Source organism: Symphalangus syndactylus, chromosome 8 (assembly GCF_028878055.3).
Source record: "Symphalangus syndactylus isolate Jambi chromosome 8, NHGRI_mSymSyn1-v2.1_pri, whole genome shotgun sequence".
In the NCBI taxonomy this organism is placed as follows: Eukaryota; Metazoa; Chordata; class Mammalia; order Primates; family Hylobatidae; genus Symphalangus; species Symphalangus syndactylus.
The window spans coordinates 14,040,810-14,068,078 of record NC_072430.2 but is presented as its reverse complement, the minus strand read 5'-3'; the positions used below and the strand labels follow the sequence as shown (position 1 = coordinate 14,068,078).

Genomic DNA, 27,269 nt, shown 5'->3' with positions numbered 1-27,269 from the left:
ACAGGGCGTTTTCTTGTTTCATTTTTCCTCAGTGAGCCAAAAGGCACAGTTCCCCAGCCAAGGAGAGCTAAGATCAAACCTCAGCATAGGTGCTAAGGCACTGCACAGTTTAAGAAGCAAAACTTGGCCAGGTGCGGTGGCTCACGCCCGTAATCCCAACACTTTGGGAGGCTGAGGTGGGGGGATCACGAGGTCAGGAGATCGAGACCATCCTGGCTAACACGGTGAAACCCCGTCTCTACTAAAAATACAAAAAATTAGCCAGCCTGGTGGCGGGCGCCTGTAGTCCCAGCTACTCGGGAGGCTGAGGCAGGAGAATGGCGTGAACCCGGGAGGCGGAGCTTGCAGTGAGCTGAGATCGTGCCATTGTACTCCAGCCTGGGCGACACAGCGAGACTCCATCTCAAAAAACAAAAAAAAAGCAGCAAAGCTCTTCCGGTGACTCACTGTCAAACCACCCGAGGCGGTCCCGCAGCTGCTGAGGGAGCCTGACCTCTCCCGGTCTTGGCAGAACTGTCCTGCAAGGCCGAGGCAGGTCTGTGGAGACGGCCTGTAAGGCGAGGCCACACCGTGCCACGGGCCTCCTGGGGCAGGGCTCCCAGCCCCATACAAGGGACCTGGTGAGCCTCTCCAGCTGCACCCGCATGGCTGACCCTCCTCCCCTAGGCAAAGCCAACCGGGCCCAGAGCCACACCAGGTGTGTCAATGGCAAGCAAGTACAGAGCATGAAAACAGCTGCTATTCAACCCTCTCTGTGTTTTTTAGAAAATGCCAAGAAGTCAAAATTCAATTAACAAATGGAGTTTTAGAAACTACGTCAGAAGGCTGGGCGTGGTGACTCACACCTGTAATCCCAGCACTTTGGGAGGCTGGGCAGGGCATCTGGGGAGGTGGATCACTTGAGGCCAGGAGTTTGAGACCAGCCTGGCCAACATGGCAAAACCTCATCTCTACAAAAAATACAAAAGTTAGCTAAGCATGGTGTCAGTACCTGTAGTCCCAGCTACTTGGGAGGCTGAGGCATGAGGATAGCTTGAACCCAGAAGGCAGAGGTTGCCATAAGCCAAGATCGTGCCACTGCACTCCAGCCTGGGTGACAGTGCAAGATGTCCATCTCGAGAACAAAAACAAAAAAAACTACATCTGAAGAAACTATTTTTGGTCCCAACAATCTCCCAGGTCAGTCAGAAGCTTTCGAGTTTCCTTTCTCTTCATTCTATCTTTCAGATTTTCTCCCCAGCTCCTTGGGAGGCCGAGGCGGGGAGATCACTTGAGCCCAGGAGTTCAAGGCCAGCCTGGGCAATATGGTGAGATCTCATCTCAGAAAGAGAGAGAGGAAAAAACAAACTCTCCAAATAATACTAATTACCTCATCCCCAAACCAATGTATAGGTCCACAAAAAGGTGAAATGGAAGCTGCTGATGTTTTGGCAATTTAGGCAAAGTTAACAAAATGAAGTTCATCTTACCTCACCAAAAGCACCTCTTCCAATTACTTTAATTATTTCAAAGTCTTCTCGATGAAGCTGCATTTCTTTCACCAGCTGTGTAAATGGTTTAGCTACAAGTAAAACAGTAAAACCAACAATTTAGTCTAATCAGTTGATACTACATAAAAATTTAACTGAGTGGGGTGTTGCATTAAGTTATACTTTTTAAAAAGTTTGTTTAACAATATTTAATATCTGACAGGTTTGGAAAGTGAGCATTTATATCAATGGACACAGATGTGGATCCTGAGCAACTACAGTCATGCACCTGGTAACACTGTTTCAGCCGATGACGGACCACATACATAACAGTGATCCTCTAAGATCATACTACTATATTTTTATCAAATCTTTTCTATGTTTAGATACATAAACATGGCCAGGCGCAGTGGCTCACGCCTGTAATCGCAGCACCTTAGGAGGCTGAGGCAGGAGGATTACCTGAGGTCAAGAGTTTGAGACCAGCCAGACCAACATGGTGAAATCTCGCCTCTACTAAAAATACAAAATTTAGCCGGATGTGGTGGCGGGTGCCTGTAATCTCAGCTACTCAGGAGGCTGACACAAGAGAATCGTTTGAACCAAGGAGCCGGAGGTTACAATGAGCCAAGATCGTGCCACTGCACTCTAGTCTGGGCAACAAAGCGAGACCCCATCTCAGTAAAATAAATAAATAAAAACAGACACACAAAAACCACTGTGCTACAGCTGCCTACAGTGTTTGGAATTGTCGCACGCTGCACAGGTGTGTAACCCAGGAGCAGTAGGTTGTGCCACATGGCCTAGGTGTGGAGTAGGTTTTGCCATCTGAGTCTGTGACGTGCTGTTGTCATGTTCGCACAATGACAAAAACCACCTAACCATGCATTTCTCAGAAGGTATCCCCATCGTTACGCAACACGCAACAGTATATACTTCAGTATCTATCATAGCAAACATCATCACCACAAAAGTCTCCTGGTCAAAGCCAATAGGTGAACATCTATCGAGAGAGCAACTGATGGGTGCCCGAAGCCCACGTGCAGGACACAGGTGCGTGAGGTGAGTGAGAGCTGAGCTCCACCTGTCTGCACGCAGGAGCCATGGGGCAGCTCAGGGAACACAAGACATTCTCCAAGGCAACACTGGTCTGAAAAGTGCTGGAGTCTCCCTGGACACGCACGGCGGTCCCGGATAGGTCCTGTGGCATCTGAAACAGTAATGTCCACCAGTCAGGCACTCTACACTGCTCTTCCGGCCTCCTCACGCAGACTCTCTGAGAGTACTTCTGTTATTATCCAAACTTCACAAATGAGAAAACTCAGCCAGGTTTTTGTGGGCACTATACTGGGTTGGATAGTGTCCCCAGCAAAACTCATGTCTGCTCAGAACCTGTGACTGTAACCTCATTTGGAAACACGGTCCTTACAGACGTAACCAAGTGAAAATAAGCGCACCTGCTGGAATAGGGTAGGCCCTAAGTCCAACAGGACTGGTGTCCTTCTAAAAGAAGTCAGACTCAGACAGAGGTAAAAAGAGCCATGTGGGGATGGAAGCAGAGGCGGGAGTGATGCGGCTGCACACAAGGAGCGCCAAGCATTGCCAGCAGCCGCAGAAGCTGAGGGCTCCCTGGAGCCTGTGAGGGACAAGGCCTGGCTGACGCCCTGACCCTGGACTTCTGGCCTCCAGAGCTGTGAGAGAAACATCTGTTGTTTAAGCCCACCACTTTGTGGCAAATGGTTACATCCCCCACAAGAAGCTCCTAGAGGCTGGGCACGGTGGCTCACACCTGTAATCCCAGCACTTTGGGAGGCCACGGCAGGCGGATCACGAGGTCAGGAGATCAAGACCATCCTGGCTAACACGGTGAAACCCCGTCTCTACTAAAAATACAAAAAAATTAGCCAGGCATGGTGGCGGGTACCTGTAGCCCCAGCTACTTGGGAGGCTGAGGTAGGAGAATGGCATGAACCTGGGAGGCAGAGCTTGCAGTGAGCCGAGATGGTGTCACTGCACTCCAGCCTGGCCGACACAGCGAGACTCCGTCTCAGAAAAAAAAAAAAAAAGCTCCTAGAGAGAGGTCAGGTCATCTCTTCCCAGGAACACAGGGCGCGAGGCAAGGCCAGGACTGGAGCCCACACTGTCCGACTCCAGACCAGCTCGTGCCCGCCATGCATCCTGCCAGTCTGGCATCCGTGCAGTCAACTGTCTCTCTTGCACCTGTCTCTATTTTCACCTTCAAGCCCAAATCTACATGTTTTATGCTAGGTTTTTTTTTTGTTCTATCTGGCTCTTTTTCAAATTCTCTATCACTACAGTTTTACAAAAGGTGCCTCTGGGGGAACTGGGCAAAGTGCACAGGGCCCTCTCTGTCCTATTTCTTACCACTGCAGGAGTGCCTACAATTAGCTCCGAAACACATGCGATCTGACACTTCCTGGGCTTCTGACTGAGTTCCATATTATTAACCTGATTCTGTGGTTTTTTTTCTCCTTTAATAGTTGGTCAACACTACTGAGGTTCGCTCACCACAATTACAAGAGCCATAGGAGGTTCCTGGGGCCTGGGAGACAGTGAGTTATGAAAGATGGCCCCCATCACAGCAAATGCACATCAGCAGAGATCAGGGAACAGAACAAATGAGGCCTGAGTTATTAAAAAAGAAAGAAAGAAAGGGCAGGCTGAAGAAAACCCTTCAGCTGCACTCCAGCCTGGGTGACAGAGTGACACGCTATCTGAAAAACAAAACAAAACAAAAAACAGCGAAGAAAAAGGCAGATGAGATGCAGGAAGCAGCTCACATCAAGGCTGTGCCCGGAATGTCCTCTCTTTTCTTTCCACGTTAATTACTCTCAAGTCACCTGGGCTTCCTTGTCAAGTTTCCCCCTACTCTTTTGATAAAACACATTTTGTTAATTATGTAGTTTAATAGTTGTGTACACATTTCCCTAAAGCGGGCAGACACAGATGATGGGGGCCAGGCTGGAAGTGGGAGGAACTTCGAGGCAAGCCTGGGGTGAAGGCTTGGAAAGGCAAACCACAAGAGCAAAGCAGCAGGGGACCTGCATGCGGGCAGGAACAAGTTCCCAAATCAGAGGGCAAAGGAGAAAAGGGCCCAGAAGGAAAAGCCTAAGAAAAACATTATTTCTCAAAAATACGAAATATTTTCAAACTGCTCCGAGAACAGTAACAATTTTGTACTGGTGTATAAAAATAATTAGGCTGGGCATGGTGACATGCGGCTGTAATCCCAGCTACTCAGGAGGCTGAGGCAGGAGAATTGCTTGAGCCCAGGAGGCAGAGGCTGCAGTGAGCCAAGATCTCGCCACTGCACTCCAGCCTGGGCAACAAGAACAAAACTCCGTTTCAAACACAGAAACAATAAACATAATTAAGGCCGCATTAGCTACGACTAGAAACGAAAGCCGCATCACAGTGGCGGAGCACCCTGCTAACCACACAGGTACTGAGAGCGGGCGACAGAACATTTAACATGAATAACCGCCAACTAGGTTACTAAGATGGAAATACCACACGCAGATGGCAAATGCAGGAAGCACCTTCTGCCATTAGGATCAGGAAATGAAAGAAGAGCTGGAATTTTTATTTGAGACAGAGTCTAGCTTTGTTGCCAGGCTAGAGTGCAGTAACACAATCTCAGCTCACTGCAACCTCCGCCACCTGGGTTCAAGCTATTCTCCTGCCTCAGCCTCCTGAGTAGCTGGGATTACAGGCACGTGCCACCACACCCAACTAATTTTTGTTATTTTTTTTTATTTTATTTTTTTAGTAGAGACAGGGTTTCACTATGTTACCCAGGATGGTCTCGATCTCCTGACCTCATGATCCGCCCACCTCGGCCTCCCAAAGTGCTGGGATTACAGGCGTGAGCCACTGCACCCAGCCGAGGACGGAACTTTTAAAACTTAGAAACCTGGACAAAGGGTCCTGTAAAGCTGAAACTCAGACCCCTGAGGATGGGGTGCTGCTGGCCAGCACCAGGTCTCTGAGCTCAAAGGCAGCCCCACAGGCTGGGTCCCCGGTGACTGGAAGGAGTGCAGCCAGCTGACGCTGGGCTCTCTGAGGTGACCATGGCAGGGCTGTTCTGCTGGTGTGGTGAAAACTCCAAACTGGCACCAGTGGCCGACCGCCAGAAGGAACTTCACTGCCGGGATGGTGTTGCTAGGGTGTCACTCTAGGAGGGAGCGGGCAGGAAGCCGCAAGTCGTCCTCCTGCCTCCCAGCCTTGCAGTCTCCCTCCAGCACCTGCTTCAGGCAGAGCTCAACAGGGAGTAGGGGGTCAGAGCTCCCCAGGCTTGGCTGAGGTGTCGGGTGGAGTGAGGAGGACATCAGTGCCAGTGAACCAGGTGAGGGGAGGGAACCAGGTGAGGGGAGGGAACCAGGTGAGGGGAGGGTGGTCCTCCTATTACCTACAAGAGGACTGATGAGATAAGCAATATTCAGGATGATGGGGCTGGGCTCCTCACTGTCAAAGAGAGGAGTTCTAGATAAGGAAGAAAACGAGAATAAACTGTACAGCACTGGGATAGAATTGGGTTATCAGTATGAACTCGCAGCTTCAATACAGACAGATCGATACAGGGATAAATGCAGCCATATATGGGTGTGAACACACAGAGTCCTAGCTCTGTCTACCGAGAGTGTCCGGCAGCAGCAGCAGTTCAGCTACAAGCACACCCAGTGCGGACCGTGGTCTCTGAAGACCATTCTCCAACACAGGACAGGGCTCCTCGGGAAACTCCAGAGCTGGGTCAGGAAACTGCAAGGTGAGGCTGCAGCAGCCAGTGCCCAGAAGTGAGGGTGTGCTCAAAATAAACACAAGCAGTCACAGATTATAATCTGTTAAATAAAACAGGGCTGCGTGCAGTGGCTCATGCCTGGAATCCCAGCACTTTGGGAGGCTGAGGCAAGAGGACTGCTTGAGCCCAGGAGTTCAAGACCAGCCTGGGCAACAAGACAAGACTCTATCTTTACAAAAAATAAAATAATTAACCAGGGTGTAGTGGCACACACCTGTGGTTCTAGCTACTCTCAAGGCTGAGGTGAGAGGATTGCTTGAGCCCAGGAGGTAGAGGCTGCAGTGAGCTGTGTTTGCACCACTGCACTCCAGGCTGGACAACAGTGAGACCTTGTCTCAAAACAAAAACAAAAAACACCAGGAAATCAGGAGTCCACACTGATATTAACATATAAAATTTAAAAATCTGATGAAAAATGGGATGTTTATATAGTTTCAAAGTACATCCAAACAAAATACCTATTAATTACGCAGGGAAAACGGTGACTTTACAGTGAAGTCAGGCAGACACCACCTGAAATCAAGCAATCAGAGCGGCCAGCATCAGTTTACGTGACAAAGCGAAACCGCACATCCCACAGGACAGGAGGGGGAAAACATAGCCTCACTTCTGTGATTTTCCTGCAAAGATCCACAACCCAAATCCAACCACCGGGAAACACCAGGCAAACCTCAACTGAAGAACAGTCTCCAAACTACCAGCCTGAAACCTTGAGCAGTGTCGAGGTCATGAAAGTCAAGGAAAGACACAAAACTGATCACACAGAAAGGAACAAGGTCATGGTGTGTGTGGCTCTGCAGCAGACCCTTCTACAGAGCAGAGTACAAGAAAATCTGCAATGCTTCAGTGGAATCTGAAGGTTAGACACAGCAATGTGTCAATGCTACATTCCTGATGTTGTTGGTTACCCTGTGGTTATGTAGAACATCCCTGTCTGTAGGAAATACATGCTAAAGCAGTGGTCCCAACCTTTTTGGCACCAGGGGCCACTTTCACGGAAGACAATTTTTCCACAGACGGGTAGAGGGGTGGAGGAGGTGAGGTGATGATTTTGGGATGAAACTGTCCCACCTTGGATCATCAGGCACTGGATTCTCATAAGCAGCATGCAACACAGATCCCTCAAATGCACAGTTCACAATAGAGTTCGTGCTCCTATGAGAATCTAATGCCACGCTGATCTGACTGCAGGTAGAGCTCAGTTGGGAACGTTCACTCATCTTCTGCCGCGGAGTCTGGCTCCTAACAGACCATGGAGCTGTCCCCGTGGCCTGGGGGTTGGGGATCCCTGTGGTAAAGTATTCAACGGCAAATAGTTGGGGGAGGAGAGTTCTTTCTTCTGCTATTTGCAACTTTTCTGAAGTTTCAAACTCTTTCATAAATGTTTTAAAAATACTTCTAGAAGTTCATTTGTTGCTATTTGGAAAACTTAGAGGGGCAAGGAGGGAGGGCCCACCGGATACAGCCACCACTGCCCCATTAAGATAACAATGGTGGCTTAGAAACGAATGGGACAGTGGCCCTGGAACAAAGTAGGAAGTCGCATCAATAGTGTTAGAACTAGAGTGACTGTGGCACGGGATGAGCAGATTCCAGGATGTGCACTAGGTTTCTAGCCAAGGCAGCTTGATGAATGGGGTACTACACACCCCATTCATCCCAGGAGAGGCCAGGAGAGCAGCAGGTTGGGGTGAGGAGGGGAGTAGGGCCTGGGGCAATGGAATCCAATTACATCACGTAGTTAGAGCTGCAGTCTGAAATCGTGAAGAGAACATCTCAAAAAATTGATTTTTCTTACAAGACGCTACTGCTGTTTTACATTTTCAGAAAGTGATCACTTGGAAACCACCAGCTTCCATGTGGACGTGGAGAGGTAGGGCGTGAGAAGTGGAAGAACCAGCCTGTTGTGAGGCAGCTAGAGACAAGCTTCCAGGGAGGATGCAGGCCATTCGGTGTTTTGGTTTGTTTTTGAGACAGGGTTTTGCTCTGTCGCCCAGGCTGGAGTGCAGTGGAGTGATCACAGCTCACCGCAGCCTCTACTGCCCAGGCTCAGGCGATCTGCCCGCCTTGGCCTCCCCAGTAGCTGGGACCACAGCTCCCATGCCAGCTAATTCTTTTTTAGAGACGAGGTCTTGCTGTGTGTCCAGGCTGGTCTAGAACTCCTGGGCTCAAGTGATCCTCCCGCCTTGGCCTCCCAAAGTGATGGAATTACAGGCGTGGGCTACCATACCTGGCCACCCTAAAATATGCTAAGGCCCTAGAGACACGGCTGCCCTGCAGCTCAGAAGCTGGGCCAGGCTGACTAGCCAGCCCTCACGAGGCTCCGAGTTGCAGCAACTGGGAGGCTACTGTCCACCAAGCCCTGCATCGCCCACACCATCACCCGCAGCGTCAGCCACGGCAGCTGGGCATCATCTCAGACTTCTCCTGAAGAGCCCATAGCCCTCACCCAGCACAAAGCCACCTCTTCCTGCCCGTCTTCCTCACCAGGCTCTAAGGCAGGGTTGACCGCCGCTCCCCCGGACCTGGCACGCTAACAGGACCCCTTCAGCACAGCTGCCTGTGTCTATGGCATGTGGCAACTGACGTTCACAAGGAGTCATCACGAGAAAGGGCGGCCTTCTCCACACGGAGGGTTTGCGGTCCTAAGATAAGGATATTCAACATCTTGGGAGATTTTCCATCCAAAAGGCTGAATAAAGCTTTAGCCTTTAGATAGCTTAACTTTTACCGGAGAAATTTTCTCCTAATCAATCTCTTCATTCCTCCTACCTCGGACTGTCCCCTAAAGAACCTCTCTTGATGCCCTAGAAGACAATGGATGAATCAGTCAAGCGTAACCACTGACAAATATGAGATCTAAACCGTAAGGGAAAATGGAGCCCAGTGCTCCCTTTAAATAGGAAGAGCTTTGCCAAGAAGAACTGCAGGCGGAGGGAGGATCTTTGTCTAAAACTGACAGAAAACCATTGTGAAATCAAACAAGATGAGACCAGCTGGAAGGAGTGCCCAGGGTGGGAGGGTCTGAGGAAAGAGGACAGTGTCAAGAGCTGAAGCCTGAGGCAGGCGGGCAGGAAGTCCTGCTCTCCCCTGTCCGGCAGAAGCTCTCCACCTCCCCCTGGACGGTTCTGTTCATCCGTGCCACCCTGACTCTTTGGGCCTCAGCTGCTTTGTGGCCACAATCAATACATTTGGAATTGGAAACAGTCTGACGGGTTATCCATTACGAATAATACCTTTTACCAATGAAGGAACAGGGCCCCAAAGGCCAAGTGACATGCAGAGGACACAAGGGACAGATGTCTCGTCCCCCAGTGAGTCGTCAACTCCACCCACAGCACGGTTCTCTCCTGAGGTCCTCTCCTTGTAACCGCCAGCTACCACTCCATCCCTTCAAGAGATGGCAGGACCCACAACTGCCTGGAGCAGCACCTCCACAGCTGCTGGAGCGCGGGGGCAGCTGCAGGGGAGGCACCTACCGACGGCTCAGCAAGACCTACGTGGAGGGCCGAGGGCCAGAGGCCAGGCTAGAGAAGGTACAGATGTGTGCGAGGGCCCAGGCACACTGACGCGCTATGCATCCGGTCCTCTTGCAGAGAGAGAAGGGGCCAGAACAGCACCCCAGGGACCAGGGAGTGCAGCCAGAGTGGACAGGCACATGCTGAACCCGCCCCCCGTGAGAGTGAGAGTACAGGGCATGTGCCAGGAGTCAGCGCCTTGGCCCGCACGTGGCAGGGAATGCAGGTGCTTTCACAGGAACACTCTGGAGAGAGTTCACAGCTCCAAAGGCTTGGAATTTTTTTTTTTTTTTTTTGAGACGGAGTCTCGCTCTGTCGCCCAGGCTGGAGTGCAGTGGCGCAATCTCGGCTCACTGCAAGCTGTGCCTTCCGGGTTCACGCCATTCTCCTGCCTCAGCCTCTCCGAGTAGCTGGGACTACAGGCGCCCGCCACCACGCCTGGCTAATTTTTTGTATTTTTAGTAGAGATGGGGTTTCACCGTGGTCTCGATCTCCTAACCTCGCGATCCGCCCGCCTCTGCCTCCCAAAGTGCAGGGATTACAAGCGCGAGCCACCGCGCCCGGCCTGGAGTTTATTCTTACAGTTCAGGCGGCTGATGCAGCTATGGAAGATTAGTACCTATCACAAAGTTTTAGAAAAATGTGTTCAAATTACACAAAATGTGTTTTCTTTGTTTCACAGTAACTAAGCTCTTTTGTAAGATGTCAGATCACTGCCTTTGCAAGGAGCCAGCCACAGACCCCTCTCATCAGGAATCACGAGTCTGAGAAAAGTGACTCTTCCCACAAGCCCTCTTAACTGCAAATACAGTTCTCCAAATAGGAGCTCTAGTTGATACAGGAGCACAGGCTGATAACCACAAAGTATAATGCTGTAAAAAACACAAACATTAAATTTTAACTTAATGCAACTTGAGACTTTAAAGGATTAAAAAGGGAGCCCTTTAAGAGCACTTGGACGTGGCCGCGCGCAGTGGCTCACACCTGTAATCCCAGCACTTTGGGAGGCCGAGGCGGGCGCATCACGAGGTCAGGAGATCGAGACCATCCTGGCTAACACGGTGAAACCCCGTCTCTACTAAAAATATTAAAAAAAAAAAAATTAGCCAGGCGTGGTGGCGGGTGCCTGTACTCCCAGCTACTCGGGAGACAGGAGAATCGCTTGAATCCAGGACCCGAGATCGTGCCACTGCACTCCAGCCTGGGCAACAGAGCGAGACCTAGTCTCAAAAAAAAAAAAAAAAAAAAAAAAATTCAGACGCAAAAGACAAGAAGACAAGTGAGACACAGATTGAGTCTGAGAAAAACTGAGTGGCGTGGGCCAGAGCGGGGGTCATGCGGTGCAGGTGGGGGTCGTGTGGTACAGGCGACGGCAGTCTGGTCAGCAGCAGTGGTGAGATCCTGGCTGTTCCTGAAAGTGAGACAAGTGGATTTCCTGCTGAATGGGGCGTGCAGGTTGACACTCACACAGAGCACTGGCCGAGCACTAGGACGCTGGAGCTGCCTGCATGGGAAGGCTGACAGAAGCTGGTGGGCTGAGTGGCAGGGAAGCAGCTGGATAGGTGATGCAGTTCCAGAGAGAAGCCCGAGGTGCCCAGTGTACAGCTGGTATCGGATGAGATCACCAGGAAGTCAGCAGAGACGGGGAGGGGCCGAGGACTGAACCCTGGGGGGCTTCGACATGAGGGGGCCGTGGGGAAGAGAAGCCAGCAGGGTGCAGAGAAAGCCAGGACTTCCATCCTGGAAGGTGGGTGACAACCAGGAATTACCTACCGGCTTTTGCCATGTGGAGACCATAGGTGGCCTTGACAAAAGCAGCAGTTTTGAGGGAGGCAGGGGACAGAAGTCTGATTAGCCTTTTGAGAATGAGAGAGGTGGGGTGGAGACAGAAGAGAGAACCCTGAAGGGTTCTTGTTGCTGTTGTTTTTGAGACAGGGTTTCGCTCTGTCGGCAGCCTGGAGCACAGTGGTGCCATCACGGCTCACTGCAGCCTCCACCTCCTGGGCTCAACGGATCCTCCTACGGTCTCCCAGGCAGCTGGGACTACAGGCGCATGCCACCACGCCCGGGAGATGTTTGAAATCATTTTCACCAAAGTGTTTTGTTTAAAAAACAAAACAAAAACACCACTCATCTTGGCACAGACGGAAAGCTGGCCCATTATCCATGGGTGCTCACATCACACTCGTCAACTGATCCAGCTGTTAGGGGGCGGGGTATCACCCAGAGATCACAGAGGCTGGAGACAAGTTCATTCTCACTGGCTTAAGTGCTAACAATACACCATAAATTAAATTCTAGGGTGACAAAATAAATGCCCCAAGCTTCAATAAGCAATTGCCAGAACACAGCCAATTCCTTGAAACGAACATTATTGGTGCTTGCTGCATCTGTGGCTCTACCCAGTCAGTAGGGGGTGTTTCTTTGGAATGGGCTCACCCACACCCCTCAGGCTCCCACTGCACCAGTCCACACTCGTTCTCTTAAGAATTGTTCATTTCCACACCGTGAAAAAAGCAGCAACCCACAGATATAGCTAATTTTTTTATTTTCTTTTCTTTTTCTTTTTTTTTTGAGGCAGGGTCCCCCAGGCTGGAGTGCAGTGGCGCGATCACGGCTCACTCACTGCAGCCTTGATCTTCTGGGCTCAAGTGATTCTCCCTTCAGTCTCCCGAGTAGTGTAGACTACAGGTGCGCATTATCATGTGGCTAATTTTTTTTTTTTTTTTTTGAGATGGAGTCTCACTCCATCACCCAGGCTGGAGTGCAGTGGCGCAATCTTGGCTCACTGCAACCTCTGCCTCCCGGGTTCAAGCACTTCTCCTGTCTCAGCCTCCCGAGTAGCTGGGATTACAGGTGCCTGCCACCATGCCTGGCTACTTTTTCTATTTTTAGTAGAGACGGGTTTCACCTTCTTGGTCAGGCTGGTCTCGAACTCCTCACCTCAGGTGATCCACCTGCCTTGGCCTCCCAAAGTGCTGGGATTACAAGGATGAGCCACCACGCCCGGCAGTGGCTAATTTTTTATTTTTTGTAGACACAGGGTCTTGCTATGTTGCCCAGACTGGTTTCAAACTCCTGGGCTACAGTAATCTTCCCACCTTGGCCTTCCAAAGTGTTGGAATTACAGGCACGGACCACTACACCTGATCCTAATTGTTTTTTCTTTGCTAGAAATTAATAATTTTACTCACTGGTTTTTCTTAATTTTTTCCTTTTTTAACTGATTTTCGAGTAAAAACTTTAGTTTTGACAAGAAAATATATTCATAAACATATACACTTTCATTAAGTCAACTACTGGTATTATATTAAATATATATATTCTAATATGCAGAATATGTATATTCTAATATGCAGATTTTGCAGCTCGCCAAACAGAGGTATTTAAGATCATGCACAGATCAATTTTCAAAGACAAAAGGCAGCACACAGTGCAGGGAAATCTAGTCCCAGAGGGAGCCCCCATGTCAGCTGGGCAGGACCCTTCACACCAGCAGCACTGATGGGGGGGTGCCCACCCCGGCCCCAGGAACAGGATCACAGGAAATGAGCTCAGCTGCTGTGCTGGAGCAGGATGAGAAATCGAGAATGAATCCTCACTCCTTCCTAGTACAATGCCAGGGTAGTCCTAAATATACACAGAGACGCTCTCCCACACACTCCAAACTGGGCTGGGACCGCCAGGACAGGAAGGACGACGTGACATCCAGGAAGAGAACTGTCTACACATCTTCCTCCCGGAAGGCCTCGGACTTGCCTCTGTTTAACCGAGGCGGAAGGACAGAAATGCGCTGGCCTCTACAGCTCTGTAACAGAGTCCGTCCTAACTTACTCTTCCCGGCTCTCTAACCCTTGAGACCGAGATTTGCTAACACACTTCTAGAGGACAGTGGACACAGCACTCATAACAGTGCAGTGATTAAACAGTATCTACAGTGATTAAATGCTTCCTACCCCGCATTAAGAAGCAGGGAGGAAGAGTTTTGAATGTAAGAAAGTAAAAAGTTTGGAAAGCATCAGTAAGTAAGGTTCAAAGGAGAGCAACTTAATTTCAGTAATTAGTAATTTGGGGAATTTTTAACAACTAAATGTAATATCCACTGAACTTTTAGGATTAATTCAAGCTTATAACATAGTCCTTCCTATTTGACAGACAAGAGAAGACAGGATCTTTTAATACTTTCAATTTGCTTTTTATTCTCTTACACCCTAAATATTTGATGAAATATTCAACCCACCCATTGCTAATGGCAGCTTCCACTTTCTGAACATCTACATATGGGTCAGGGATGTTATATAATAATATCTCTAAAACCTGCAGGAGGCCAGGTGCGGCAGCTCACACCTGTAATCCCAGCACTTTGGGAGGCCAAGGCAGGTGGCTCAGGAGATCAAGACCATCCTGGCTAACACGGTGAAACCCCGTCTCTACTAAAAATACATAAAATTAGCTGGGTGTGGTGGTGGGCACCTGTAGTCCCAGCTACTCGGAAGGCTGAGGCAGGAGAATGGCGTGAACCTGGGAGGCAGAGGTTGCAGTGAGCCAAGATCATGCCACTGCACTCTAGCCTAGGTGACAGAACAAGACTCTGTCTCAAATAAATAAATAATAAAATAAAACCTGCAGGATACATATTATCCCCTTCTGATAAATAAGCAAACAATACAGAAGGCCCATGTTCATATACATGTTTGGTTTTTCTTATTTCATTTATTTTTATTTATTTCTTGAGACAGAGTCTCGCTGTGTCACCCACGATGGAGTGCAGAGGTACGATCTTGGCTCACTGCAACCTCCAACTCCCGGGTTCAAGTGATTCTCCTGCCTCAGCCTCCCAAGTAGGTGGGACTACAGGCACCTGCCACCACACCTGGCTAATTTTTGTATTTTTAGTGGAGATGGGGATTTTACTATGTTGGCTAGGCTGGTCTTGAACTCCTGACCTTGTGATCTGCCCGCCTTGGCCTCCCAAAGTGCTGGGATTACAGGCATGAGCCACCACACCAGGCCATCTTTTTTTATTTTTTTTTGAGACAGGGTCTCCCTCTGCCACCCAGGCTGGAGTGCAATGGCGCAATCTCAGCTCACTGCAACCTCCACCTCCCAGGCTCAAACAATCCTCCTGCCTCAGCCTCCCAAGTAGCTAAGACTACAGGTGTGTGTCACCATGCCTGGCTAATTTTTCCATTTTTTGTAGAGATGGGGTTTTACCATGTTTCCCAGGCTGGTCTCAAAACTCCTGGGCTCAAGTGATCTGCCCACCTCAGCCTCCCAAGGTGCTGGGATTACAGGCGTGAGCCACTGGGCCCAGTCTAAACGTCTGGTATTTTCAATCTCTTGTTATTTGTCTTTACTCCCCACATAAGACTTTTTACGTGTCAGTTTTAAAATTCAGAGGCAAAAATTAACTCCACTCATTTTTCCTGTTGCTCTTAACTTAATCATCTAGTAGACAGTGTATTTTGAAATTTCTTTGTGACACTGCTGTGAATTCAGAAAAGTCTGGTTTTCTTTCTGCATAGTAAAATACCAGCTGCTTCTAATGTCATTATTAGTACCATCTTCTGGAGAATTGACAGTCCATGCAGCAAGTATCATTTTAGTTTAAGGTGAACTCTGTCTTTCAAATTACTTGAGAACTGGTAATTCAAGTAAGCAATTCTTTCACTCTCCTGTAAGCAAGCATACTGTTCGATGTGCCACCCCTCTCCCCCACCAATTGCACCTGTATTGCTTAGGCTAACATATGTGTACCCTATGGCCCAGAAATTCCCTCCAAGGTAAACACCCAAGAGAAATGAGCAGGTATGTCTACCAAAAAGACACACACAAGAATGTTCAAAGCAGCTTTACTCATAATTATCAAAAACTGCAGGCCGGGCGCGGTGGCTCACGCCTGTAATCCCAGCACTTTGGGAGGCTGAGGCGGGCGGATCATGAGGTCAGGAGATCGAGACCATCCTGGCTAATACGGTGAAACCCCGTCTCTACTAAAAATACAAAAAATTAGCCGGGCGTGGTGGCGGGCGCCTGTAGTCCCAGCTACTCAGGAGGCTGAGGCAGGAGAATGGCGTGAACCTGGAAGGTGGAGCTTGCAGTGAGGCGAGATTGTGCCACTGCAATCCAGCCTGGCTGACAGAGCAAGACTCCGTCTCAAAAAAACAAAACAAAAAACCTGCCAACTACCCAAATGTCCACTCACAGAAGAGCAGATAACCTGTAGTATTCATGTAATGAACTAGTACACATAAAAAAAAAAAAAAAAAAGAGGGGCCAGGCGCGGTGGCTCATGCCTGTAATCCCAGCACTTTGGGAAGCCGAGGTGGGTGGATCACCTGAGGTCAGAAGTTCAAGACTAGCCTGGCCAACATGGTGTAACCCTGTCTCTACTAAAAATACAAAAATTAGCCAGGCGTGGTGGCACGTGCCTATAGTCCCAGCTACTAGGGAGGCTGGGGCAGGAGAATCGCTTGAACCCAAGAGGCAGAGGTTGTAGCGAGCCACTGCACTCCAGCCTGGGTGACAGAGCGAGACTCTGTGTCAAAAAAAAAAAAAAAAAAAAAAAGGATGAACTGTCATACACAACACTGATGAATCACATGGATGTATGTGAAGCTAAAAAAAACCAGACACAAAATACTGCAGTATTCCATTACGTGAGACTCAGAGACAGACACAACCCCAAGATCATGCAATGGGGGAAAACAGCATCTTCAGATGGTACTGGGGCAGCTGGACATCCACATGCTGAAGAATAAATGTGGGCCCCTACCTCACACCATATATAGAAAAATTAACTCAAAATGAATTGAAAGCCTACATGTAAGAACTCAAACTACAAAACATTTAAAACACGGCTGGGCGTGGTGGCTCACACCTATAATCCCAGCACTTTGGGAGGCCGAGGTGAGCAGATTACGAGGTCAAAAGATCAAGACCATCCTGGCCAACATGGTAGAACCCCATCTCTACTAAAAATACAAAAATTAGCTGGGCATGGTGGCACATGCCTGTAGTCCCAGCTACTCAGGAGGCTGAGGCAGGAGAATCATGTGAACCTGGGAGGCAGAGGTTGCAGTGAGCCGAGATCACACCACTGCCTTCCAGCCTGGTGACAGAGTGAGGTTCCGTCTCAAAAACAAAACAAAACGGCCGGGCGCGGTGGCTCACGCCTGTAATCCCAGCACAAACAAACAAACAAAAAAACAAAACAAAACAAAACAAAAACCACATGTAAATCTTTGTGGCCTTGGATTAGGCAATGGATTCTTACAGGTAAAACATGAAAAACAGGCAAGTTAAACTTCACCAAAATAAAAACCACTCTGCTTTTTAACTACAAACACCAAACCTGAACAAAAAAATGTTCAAAAGAAGCCATTAAGAAAGATGGACAGGCGTGAGCAATCCCAGCACTTTGGGAGGCCGAGGTGGGCAGATCACAAGGTCAAGAGATCGAGACCATCCTGGCTAACACAATGAAACCCCATCTCTACTAAAAATACAAAAAATTAGCCGGGCGTGGTGGCGGGCACCTGTAGTCCCAGCTACTCGGGAGGCTGAGGCAGGAGAATGGCGTGAACCTGGGAGGCGGAGCTTGCAGTGAGCCGAGATCGCACTACTGCACTCCAGCCTGGGCGACAGAGCGAGATGTTGTCTCAAAAAAAAAAAAAAAAAAAAAAGTGAAAAGACAAACAACGGAAGCATAGGAAATATCTGAAATCACATATCTGGTAAGGGACTTACATCCAGAATATACAAAAAGCTCTCCCAACTCATTCATAAAGACAAATATCCCAATTTAAAAATGGGCAAAGGATCTGAATCATCATTTCTCCAAAGACGATATATTAATACAAATGCCCAATATACACAGGAAAAGATGCTCAATGTCATTCGCAATCAGGGAAATGCAAATCAAAACTGCAACCAGACTTCACACCCACTGGGGTAGCTACAATAAAAAAGACAAATCATAACAAGTGTTGGCCATGAGGTGGAGAGATTAACTCTCATACTCTGCTAGTGAGATTGTAAAATGATGTAGCCTGGCAGTTCCTCAAAGTGTTAAACACAGTTACTGCATGACCCGTCATTCCACCCCTAGGTATATAAACAGGAGAAATGAAACCATGTCTGCACTAAAACTTGTACGCTGCATGTTTACTAAGAACCAGGTTTTAAAAAATTTAATATAAAAAAAAAACCTGTACATGAATATTCACAGCAGCATCATTCGTAATAGTCAAAAAGTGAAAACCGAAATGTCCATCAACTGATAGCTAAATAAACAAAACGTGGTCTACCTATACAATGGAATACTATTATTCAACCAGAGAAAGTAATTAAATAACAATACAACATGGATGAACCTTGAAAATATTATGCTAAATGAAAGAAGCCAGCCACAAAAGACCACGTATAGTATGATTCCATTTATATAAAATGTCCAGAATAGGCAAATCCATAGAGACAGAAAGTAGATTAGTGGTTGCCAGGGGCTGGGGAGAGGGAATGGTAAGTACTGCTAATGGGTACAGGGTTTCTCTCAGGGGCAATGAAAATGCTCTGGAATTAGACAGTGGTGAGAGTTGCACAAATGTGTGAATAGAGTAAAAACCAATAAGTCATACACTTAAATCAACAGGCTGGGCGTGGTGGATCACACCTGTAATCCCAGCACTTTGGGAGGCCAAAGCACGTGGATCACCTGAGGTCAGGAGTTCCAGGCCAGCCTGGCCAACATAGCGAAACCCCGTCTCTACTAAAAATACAAAAATTAGCCAGGTGTGGTGGTGCGCACCTGTAGTCCCAGCTGCCTGGGAGGCTGAGGCAGGAGAATTGCTTGAACGTGGGAGGCAGAGGTTGCGATAAGCCAAGATTGGGCCACTGCACTCCAGCCTGGGTGACAGAGCAAGACTCCTTCTCAAAAATAAATAAATAATAAAAAACCAAGCACAACGAATCTGTGATATGGATCACAACAGTGTGTACCGCACACGAGGGGGTCAGAACAGAGACTACTTGGGTGCATGATTAATTTATTCAAAAGGTATTAAAGATATTTAAAAATATTCCTGAAATGAAGCAAGACATTGTGGCTGAGAGTAAGCACCTGAGTTTAGACTTCACTGCCTCACTCACTGTGTTGCAAAATACTGAGCATGAACTCCAGTTTCCTTGTGGGTAAATTAAGGATAATCCCAGAACTGTGGGTGAATGTGACAGTGGATGTCAACAATGAGCAGTGCCAGGCTCTGAGACAGCCCCAGCACGCAGAGCCAGCCTAATTGTTTTGTGATCAAATACGCATCACAGAAGACACGCTGGGCTTCCCCTTCCCCACAGAAACAGTACAGAAGCCCCTCCCAGGAACGTGCCTGTCTGCAGTGCAGCTCAGTGCCTGGTGCACAGCTGGCGCTCTGCAGGTGCATGTGAGTGAAAAGAAACCCACGGCTTCCAGAAGGCTCTTCCTACATCACCTGCGTCCTTCTATATTCTGTGCCCATGAACTTGGACATCCAGAACGTACTCTTCTATCTAAATACAAGTACATGCAATTCTCCTTTAATAGGGCTGTTATTTATTTGTATTTTATCTTTTATTATTTTTAAACTCATTCAACTAGAAAACACTAGTGATAAGAAAAACAAGTTCATGCCAGGGACTTTTTTTCATCCTAGCATAGATCCTGAGATCAGCAGAGTCGATCTGAGTTGCTGAAACCTTCTGCATATAAACCATTTTCAGCAGGGTTCTTAACAACGGTCCAGAGCCAAATACTGAATTATCTGAGTCCAACTGCCAATCTTTCTAAATTGAATAGTCAATATGTCAGGAATACTACGGTGTTAAAAAAGAAAAAAAGGATAAAAGTAAACATTTATATGGGAAATTTTCTCTTATCCAAAATTCCTTCAAGCTTTTACCTTATTTAGACATTGACTCTGCATTTCTGCATGAGGAATAAGTATGTCTCTGGAAGGAAAAATAGTGTTGCTAATTATATGAACCTTCTAGGACCTAATCCAGCGCCAGACAAGTGAGGCTAAGGAAATGCTAGATTGCGCTTGTAATCCCAGCACTTTGGGAGGCCGAGGCGGGCGGATCACGAGGTCAGGAGATCGAGACCATCCTGGCTAACATGGTGAAACCCCATCTCTAATAAAAAATACAAAAAAATTAGCTGGGCGTGGTGGCGGGCGCCTGTAATCCCAGCTACTGAGGAGGCTGAGGCAGGAGAATGGCATAAACCCGGGAGGCGGAGCTTGCAGTGAGCCGAGATTGCGCCACTGCACTCCAGCCTGGGCGACAGAGCGAGACTCCGTCTCAAAAAAACAAAACAAAACAAAAAAAAAGAAATGCTAGATTGGCCAGGTGCGGTGGCTCACGCCTGTAATCCCAGCACTTTGGGAGGCTGAGGTGGGCAGATCACGAGGTCAGGAGATCGAGAGCATCTTGGCCAACATGGTGAAAACCCGTCTCTATTAAAAATACAAAAAAAAATTAGCTGGGTGTGGTGGTGTGCACCTGTAGTCCCAGCTACTTCAGAGGCTGACGCAGGAGAATCGCTTGAACCTGGGAGGTGGAGGTTGCGGTGAGCCGAGATCGCGCCACTGCACTCCAGCCTGGTGACAGAGCCAGACTCCATCACCAAAAAAAAAAAACAAAAAAACGAAACACCAGATTGGAGCCCTCAGTGGCCAGACATGCATGTGAGCGGGAAGCAATATTCAAAACAGCAATAGTAATCCATCCAGCAACTCCAGCCTCCCAGCACCTGAGGGGCTCTCCAGCCAGCCACTCCAACCCTCCCAGTGCCTAACTGGCTCTCAGGGTGGTTGCTCCTGAACCAGAGGAAGGGCCACCAAGCAAGCCGCCCTCAGAGTGAGGCGCTCACTTTCCTTCCTGAACAGAGGAGAAGTGTGGAGCGGCCAGCCCAGCCTCACCTTGCCCGACAGGAGTGACCAGCAGTCCCCCATCTCCATGGGGTGTGCCCAGCACGGTATCAAAGCCCTCTCACAGCCATGAAGTTTAAGGTGGAAATGGTACCTCTTTTTAAAACATTTAAAAATGTTTAGAAGAATCTGGTTCTTTTAAAAAAGAGGCAAAGGAAGTTTGAGGGGTATAGTTTGGATAACAATGGCTTCAATGGCTTCACTCATTTTAAATGTTATTTATTTCAGCCTCAACAATTAAATGTGCTCAGGTGGCCAGGCACAGTGGCTTATGCCTGTAATCTCAGCACTTTGGGAGACCAAGATGTGTGGATCATCCGAGGTCAGGAGATCAAGACCAGTCTGGCCAACATGGTGAAACCCCATCTCTGCTAAAAATATAAAAATTAGCTAGTGTGGTGGTGCACGCCTGCAGTTCCAGCTACTTGGGCGGCTGAGGCGGGAGGATCACTCCAACCTGGGAGGTGGAGGTTGCAGTGAGCCCAGATCCCATCACTGCACTCCAGCCTGGGTGACAGAGTGAGACTCCATCTCAAAAAAAAAAAAAAAAGTGTTCGGGGCTGGCTCACACCTATAATCCCGGCACTCTGGGAGCTGAGACGGGTAGATCACTTATGCCTAGATCACTTATTCCAGACCAGCCTAGGCAACATGGCAAAACCCCGTCTCTACAAAAAAATTCACAAAAATTAGGCCAGTGTGGTGGCGTGCACCTACAGTCCCAGCTACTCGAGAGGCTGAGACGGGAGGATGGCTTGAGCCCAGGAGGTGGCAACTGCAGTGAGGCAAGACTGAACCATTGCACTCCAGCCTGGGTGACACAGTGACACCCTGTCTCTGCACGCACAGAAGTGTTCGGATTGGCTGCCAGGCTACCCACCTCCAATATGTCACATATCCAACTGAACCTAAGCATTTCTGAGTTACTTTTTTTTAATTAAAAAAAATCCTTTATGCTGATATTTTTCAGTATTATAAAAATGCCGGCATGAAGGAAATGAAATCAAAAAAGAACATGACCCAGACACCAAGCAGAGAAAGACGGCCAGTGTGCTCCCGTGTCGTCCACTTTGGCTCACCATCCCCACGTAAACGCAGTAATAAACAGGAAGGAAGGATGTTTTCACCTAAGACTTGAAAATGTTCCTCTGATTTCATGAAAGTAATTGGTAAGCCAGGAAAACTACCCTTTTCACCAGATGCCTAGAGATGAGACACTAAAATCAACAAATGAAAGAGCTTTCCAAATAATCAATAAAACTTTATGGCAAGGTCAGCAAATGTTTAACATTTTGCAAAAGGACATCTAGCTTTGTGCAGTCTGCATTTCCTTTCACAAGCTACAAGAGCTGTCAAAAATGCTTCTCCTTAAACAAACGCTGCAGTAAAAACACAAGGTTTATACTATCGGGGTTTATTTGATTATGAAAATTGTACTTTTCCAGAATGTCTGGCGATTTCCAATTTCGGATGAACTTGGTGTTTCTCTACAGGCACCCACACGCAGGCCTTTCCCTAATGCTCTCAGCAGGAAGTGCCTGGAGCTCCTGACAGCACAAAGGCCCAGCCTCTGTTCAGCCTGATTTGCAGGTAGAATGCCCAACCCGTGTGGCTTCTAAGAGCTGGATTCCGGAAACAAATTAAAAAGCTGATGTACCAGAGACCACAGCATCACTCACATGGATGGACAAGTATCAACTAATTTTTCTGAACTTCAATTAAAAAATCGAAAAGCTTAAGATCACATTTTAAAAAGTTGAGTCCTCACTAATTGTCAACTCCAAAGTGTCTCCAGTGAACAACTACTATAAGACCCGCCTTCTATTATTACTATTTTTTTTTTTTTTTTTTAAGAAAAATGCCACAAGCCCAGGGCATCCTCATCCAGCAAGCAGCAGAGGGAGCCGAGAGCACCAGCCGGCAACCAGCCCTGTGTCCTCAGGGCAGCGGCAGGTGTTTCTGATATGAAGGCCTGGAGAAGCAACACATATTTCATTCACGTCTCCTTGTCCCCCTCTGCTGTCTCAGAGCGACAGATCCAGCCTCTCATGCCCACCCACAAGGACCAAGGAGAAGGGAGGTGATAACGCACTTCTCGGCCTCTCCGCACCCCCACGTGGGTGCATACTTGGGCCTCAGGCCTGGCCAGCTCCTGACTGGAATATACTTTTACCACTGCAACATCTGAAATGAAATCAGAAATGCCTATTTTTTTTTTATATCAATTTAACCCCCAAATAGTTTATTTCCCACAAAATATACTGGGCCAATAGTGTAGGAATGATCTGTCAAATGCCAAATTTGTCCAGCTAGGAAAACACTAGAAACCAGTTAAAACTTTTGAAACAGGACAGGACAAATGCCAATTCTTCCACAAATAAACTGCAAACAAAAAAAAAAAAAAAAAAAGGAGAGAGAAAGAGCTTACAGATTAAAAGAGATTAAGGAGGTGTACAATCCAAATGCCTGTAAAACAAATCCACTATTTTTTTTTTTTTTTTTTTTTTTTTTGAGACGGAGTCTCGCTCTGTTGCTCAGTCTGGAGTGCAGTGGTGTGATCTTGGCTTACTGAGACCTCCGCCTCCCGGGTTCCAGCGATTCTCCTGCCCCAGTCTCCTGAGTAGCTGGGATTACAGGCATGCGGCACCACACCTGGCTAATTTTTATATTTTAGTAGTTTCATCATGTTACCCAGGCTGGTCTCAAACTCCTGATGATCCATCCACCTGCCTCAGCCTCCCAAAATGCTAGGATTACAGGCATAATCCACCGTGCCCGGCCACAAATCCGTTTTTGTTTTTTTTTAAAAAAGGAAATTTAAACAATATCTATTTTAAGATATTAAGAAATTACTGGTTTTTTAAAATGTCATAGTATTATGGCTGTTTTTAAAGAAAACTCTCATCTTCTTGAGGCACATACTGAAATATTTACAAATGAGATGACAGATTTCTGGGATTTTCCTAAAATAATCCTTTTTGGGGAAAGGGAATAAAAGTGATATACAACTGACTGTGAGTTGATAACTGTTGAAACTGGGGGTTCATTACTCTATATGCTCTACTTTTTTGTTGTTGTTTTTTTGTTTTGTTTATTTTGAGGATGGAGTCTTGCTCTGCCGCCCAGGCTATTAGAGTACAGTGGTGCCATCTCTGCTCACTGCAAACTCCGCCTCCCGGGTTCACGCCATTCTCCTGCCTCAGCCTCCCGAGTAGCTGGGACTACAGGCACCCGCCACCATGCCCAGCTAATTTTTTTGTATTTTTAGTAGAGACGGGGTTTCACTGTGTTAGCCAGAATGGTCTCGATCTCCTGACCTCGTGATCTGCCCGCCTCGGCCTCCCAAAGTGCTGGAATTACAGGTGTGAGCCACTGCGCCCAGCTGCTCTACTTCTAAATGTATTTGAAATTTCCTATTTGAAATTTTAAACTTTGAAATTTGAAGAGGAAATATTACCAATTACTATCCCTTTTATTAATACTCATTACACAAATAAGAATAGCACCGTATATAAAACTGAAGAGACTCCAAAAAAGGAAGAATGGCGTTTTCATATACGAGCTCATCACTATTTTCAATAATATTCAAATAGAGGATGGCTCAGTGATATGGGATACCAGCTGGAAGTTTTTGAAAAATTAGGTTCCTTTTACAAATACTCAAAACAGGAAGATTGAATCCAAATCACTGCAAGCTCCTGCCCCAAACCACACAGCAGTTTCCTCACGGGAAGTGCATCGCGGCAGGAAAACCAGCCCCACACCTGGTACATTTGCCATGAGTACGTTTGTTTTATTGCTGGCATTCCTTCTGGGTCATAAAGCAGTTTTATGAGCTGGTAAAACTTCTGCACGGATTCTACAAAGCTGCCACGGTGAACAGCTGCAGTATTCAGCATAACATATCTGTCTCCATCTCCTGCATTGACTGATACAGGCCCTTTGGACGGACTGGACTTTCAAAAAGTCTAAGGTGGCGACTCTCTTACTATTAAAATGTTTATCTAAGTCTTCCTTTCAAATGTGGTACTGGAGAACGCTTCAGGACAAACAAGAAACATTTAAAATTCTCCATACCAAACCTTATTTTAAAAAACATTTAAGGCCAGGCGTGATGGTTCATGCCTATTCCCAGCGCTTTGGGAGGCCAAGGTGAGAGGATCACTTGAGGTCAAGGGTTTGAGATGAACCTGGGCTCAACTAGTGAGACCTTATCTCATTTTAAAAACACACATTTAAAAAACAGTAAAAATGAAAACATTTAAAGTTCATTTTACTGAGAATATTTCTCTCAAGTTATAAATGCAGTATTTTAAGCATCATTAAACTTGCAATACAATCAACAACAGGAATTACCATAGCCGGGAAAAAAATAAACTGTTAAGAAAAGGGATGTAGAGGCTGGGCATGGTGGCTCATGCCTGTAATCCCAACACTTTGGGAGGCCGAGGCGGGTGGATCACGTCACCTGAGGTTGGGAGTTCGAGACCAACCTGGCCAACATGGTGAAACTCCATCTCTACTGAAAATACAAAATCAGCCAGGTGTGATGATACACATCTATAATCCCAGCTACTCAGGAGGCTGAGGCAAGAGGCAAGAGAATCCCTTGAACCTGGGAGGCGGAGGTTGCAGTGAGCTGAGATCATGCCACTGCACTCCAGCCTGGGTGACAGAGCAAGACTCCGTCTCAAAAAAAAAAAAAAAAAAAAAAAAAAAAGATGGCAATACTCCCCAAATTGACCTACGGATTCAATGAAATCCTTGTAAGAATCCCAGCTGGCTATTAGAAACTGACAAGCTGTTCCTAAAATGCATATGGAAACTCAAAAAACTTAGAATTGTCAAAACTATCTTGAAAAAGAACAAAGTTGGAGGACTCATACTTCCTGATTTGAAAACTTACTACAAAGCAACAGTAATCAGGACAGTGTGGTACTGGCATAATAACAGACATATATATTAATGGAATACAACCGAGAGTCCAGGAAGAAACTCATACATTTATGGTCAACTGATTTTGACAAGGATTCCAAGACCATTCAACGGGGGAAAGAATAGTCTGTTCGACAAACGTTGTTGGAACAACTGGATATCTGCATGCAAAAGAATGAATGTAAACCCTCTACCTCGTATCATATCAAAAATTAACTCAAAATTGATCAAAGAACTAAATGTAAATGCTAAAACTAAAAAACTTTTAGAAGAAAACACAGAAAACACAGGTATAAAAGAAAGCACAGGTATGAAACTTTGTGACCTTGTGCTGCCAATGGATTCTTAGATAAGACACCATAAAAAACAACAACAACAAAAAAGTTAAATTTGTTTTCCTGCACAGAAGGGCTCTAGGCAGCCATGGCGCCCAGCCAGAATGGCACGGAAGCCCCACTTCCACAAGGACTGGCAGCTGGCTCATGGCCACATGGTTCAACCAGCCGGCCAGGAAGATCCACAGATGCAAGGCCGGGCAAGCCAAAGTGCCCCACATTGCCCTGCACACCACGTCGGGACCCATCCAGCCCATCATGTGGTGCCGCACAGTGCGAAATCACACCAAGGTGTGCACCGGCCGCGACTACAGCCTGGAAGAGCTCAGGGTGGCCGGCATTCACAAGAAGGTGGCCCGGACCACTGGCATCTCTGGATCCCAGAAGGCGGTACAAGTCCACCGAGTCCCTGCAGGCCAAGGTGCAGTGGCTGAAGGAGCACCACTCCAAACTCCTCCTCTTCCCCAGGAAGCCCTCGGCCCTCAAGAAGGGAGACAGTTCTGCTGAAGAACTGAAACTGGCCACCCAGCTGACAGGACTGGTCCTGCCCATCCCAAACGTCTGTAAGAAGGAGAAAGCCCAAATCATCACGGAGGAGAAGAATTTCAAAGCCTTTGCTAGTCTCCACACGGTCCGTGCCGACGCCCAGCTCTTTGGCATACTGGCAAAAAGAGACAAGGAAGCTGAAGAACAGGATGTTGAAAACAAAAAATAAAGCCCTCTTGGGGACTTGTAATAAATCAGCAGTTTAAAAAAAAAAAAAGTTAAATTAGACTTCATCAAAATTAAGAACACCTGGGCTTCAAAGGCTACCACCAAGATAGTGAAATGACAACCCACAAAATGGGAGAAAATATTTGCAAATCATATGTCCAATATGGGGCTTGTATCTAGAATATACAAATAACTCTTAAAATTCAACAAAAAGACAACCTAATTTTTTTTTTTTTTTTTTTTTGAGACGGAGTCTAGCTATGTCTCTCAGGCTGGAGTGCAGTGGCGTGATCTCGGCTCACTGCAAGCTCCACCTCCCAGGTTCACGCCATTCTCCTGCCTCAGCCTCCCGAGTAGCTGGGACTACAGGTACCCGCCACCCTGCCCAGAAAATTTTTTGTATTTTTAGTAGAGATGGGGTTTCACCGTGTTAGCCAGGATGGTCTCCCCATCTCCTGACCTCATGATCTGCCCGCCTCGGCCTCCCAAAGTGCTGGGATTACAGGCGTGAGCCACTA

At 47.4% G+C, this 27,269-nt stretch overlaps 1 protein-coding gene and 1 pseudogene across 3 annotated transcripts in view; one reads left to right on the top strand and one right to left on the bottom strand.

Annotated features, from left to right (window-relative positions):
* CDC42BPB (CDC42 binding protein kinase beta) overlaps window positions 1-27,269 on the bottom strand; it is a 123,672-nt gene that overhangs the window by 80,322 nt on the left and 16,081 nt on the right. For all 3 annotated transcript variants that reach the window (XR_008659320.2, XM_055288085.2, XM_055288086.2), the window contains exon 2: window positions 1,470-1,561. Coding sequence is in view for 2 of the 3 variants with exons in the window: in XM_055288085.2 (XP_055144060.1) it covers window positions 1,470-1,561 (92 nt within the window). In the remaining variant the exon portion in view is untranslated. The remainder of the gene's footprint in view (window positions 1-1,469; window positions 1,562-27,269) is intronic.
* Window positions 26,142-26,791, top strand: LOC129487302 (large ribosomal subunit protein eL13-like; annotated as a pseudogene).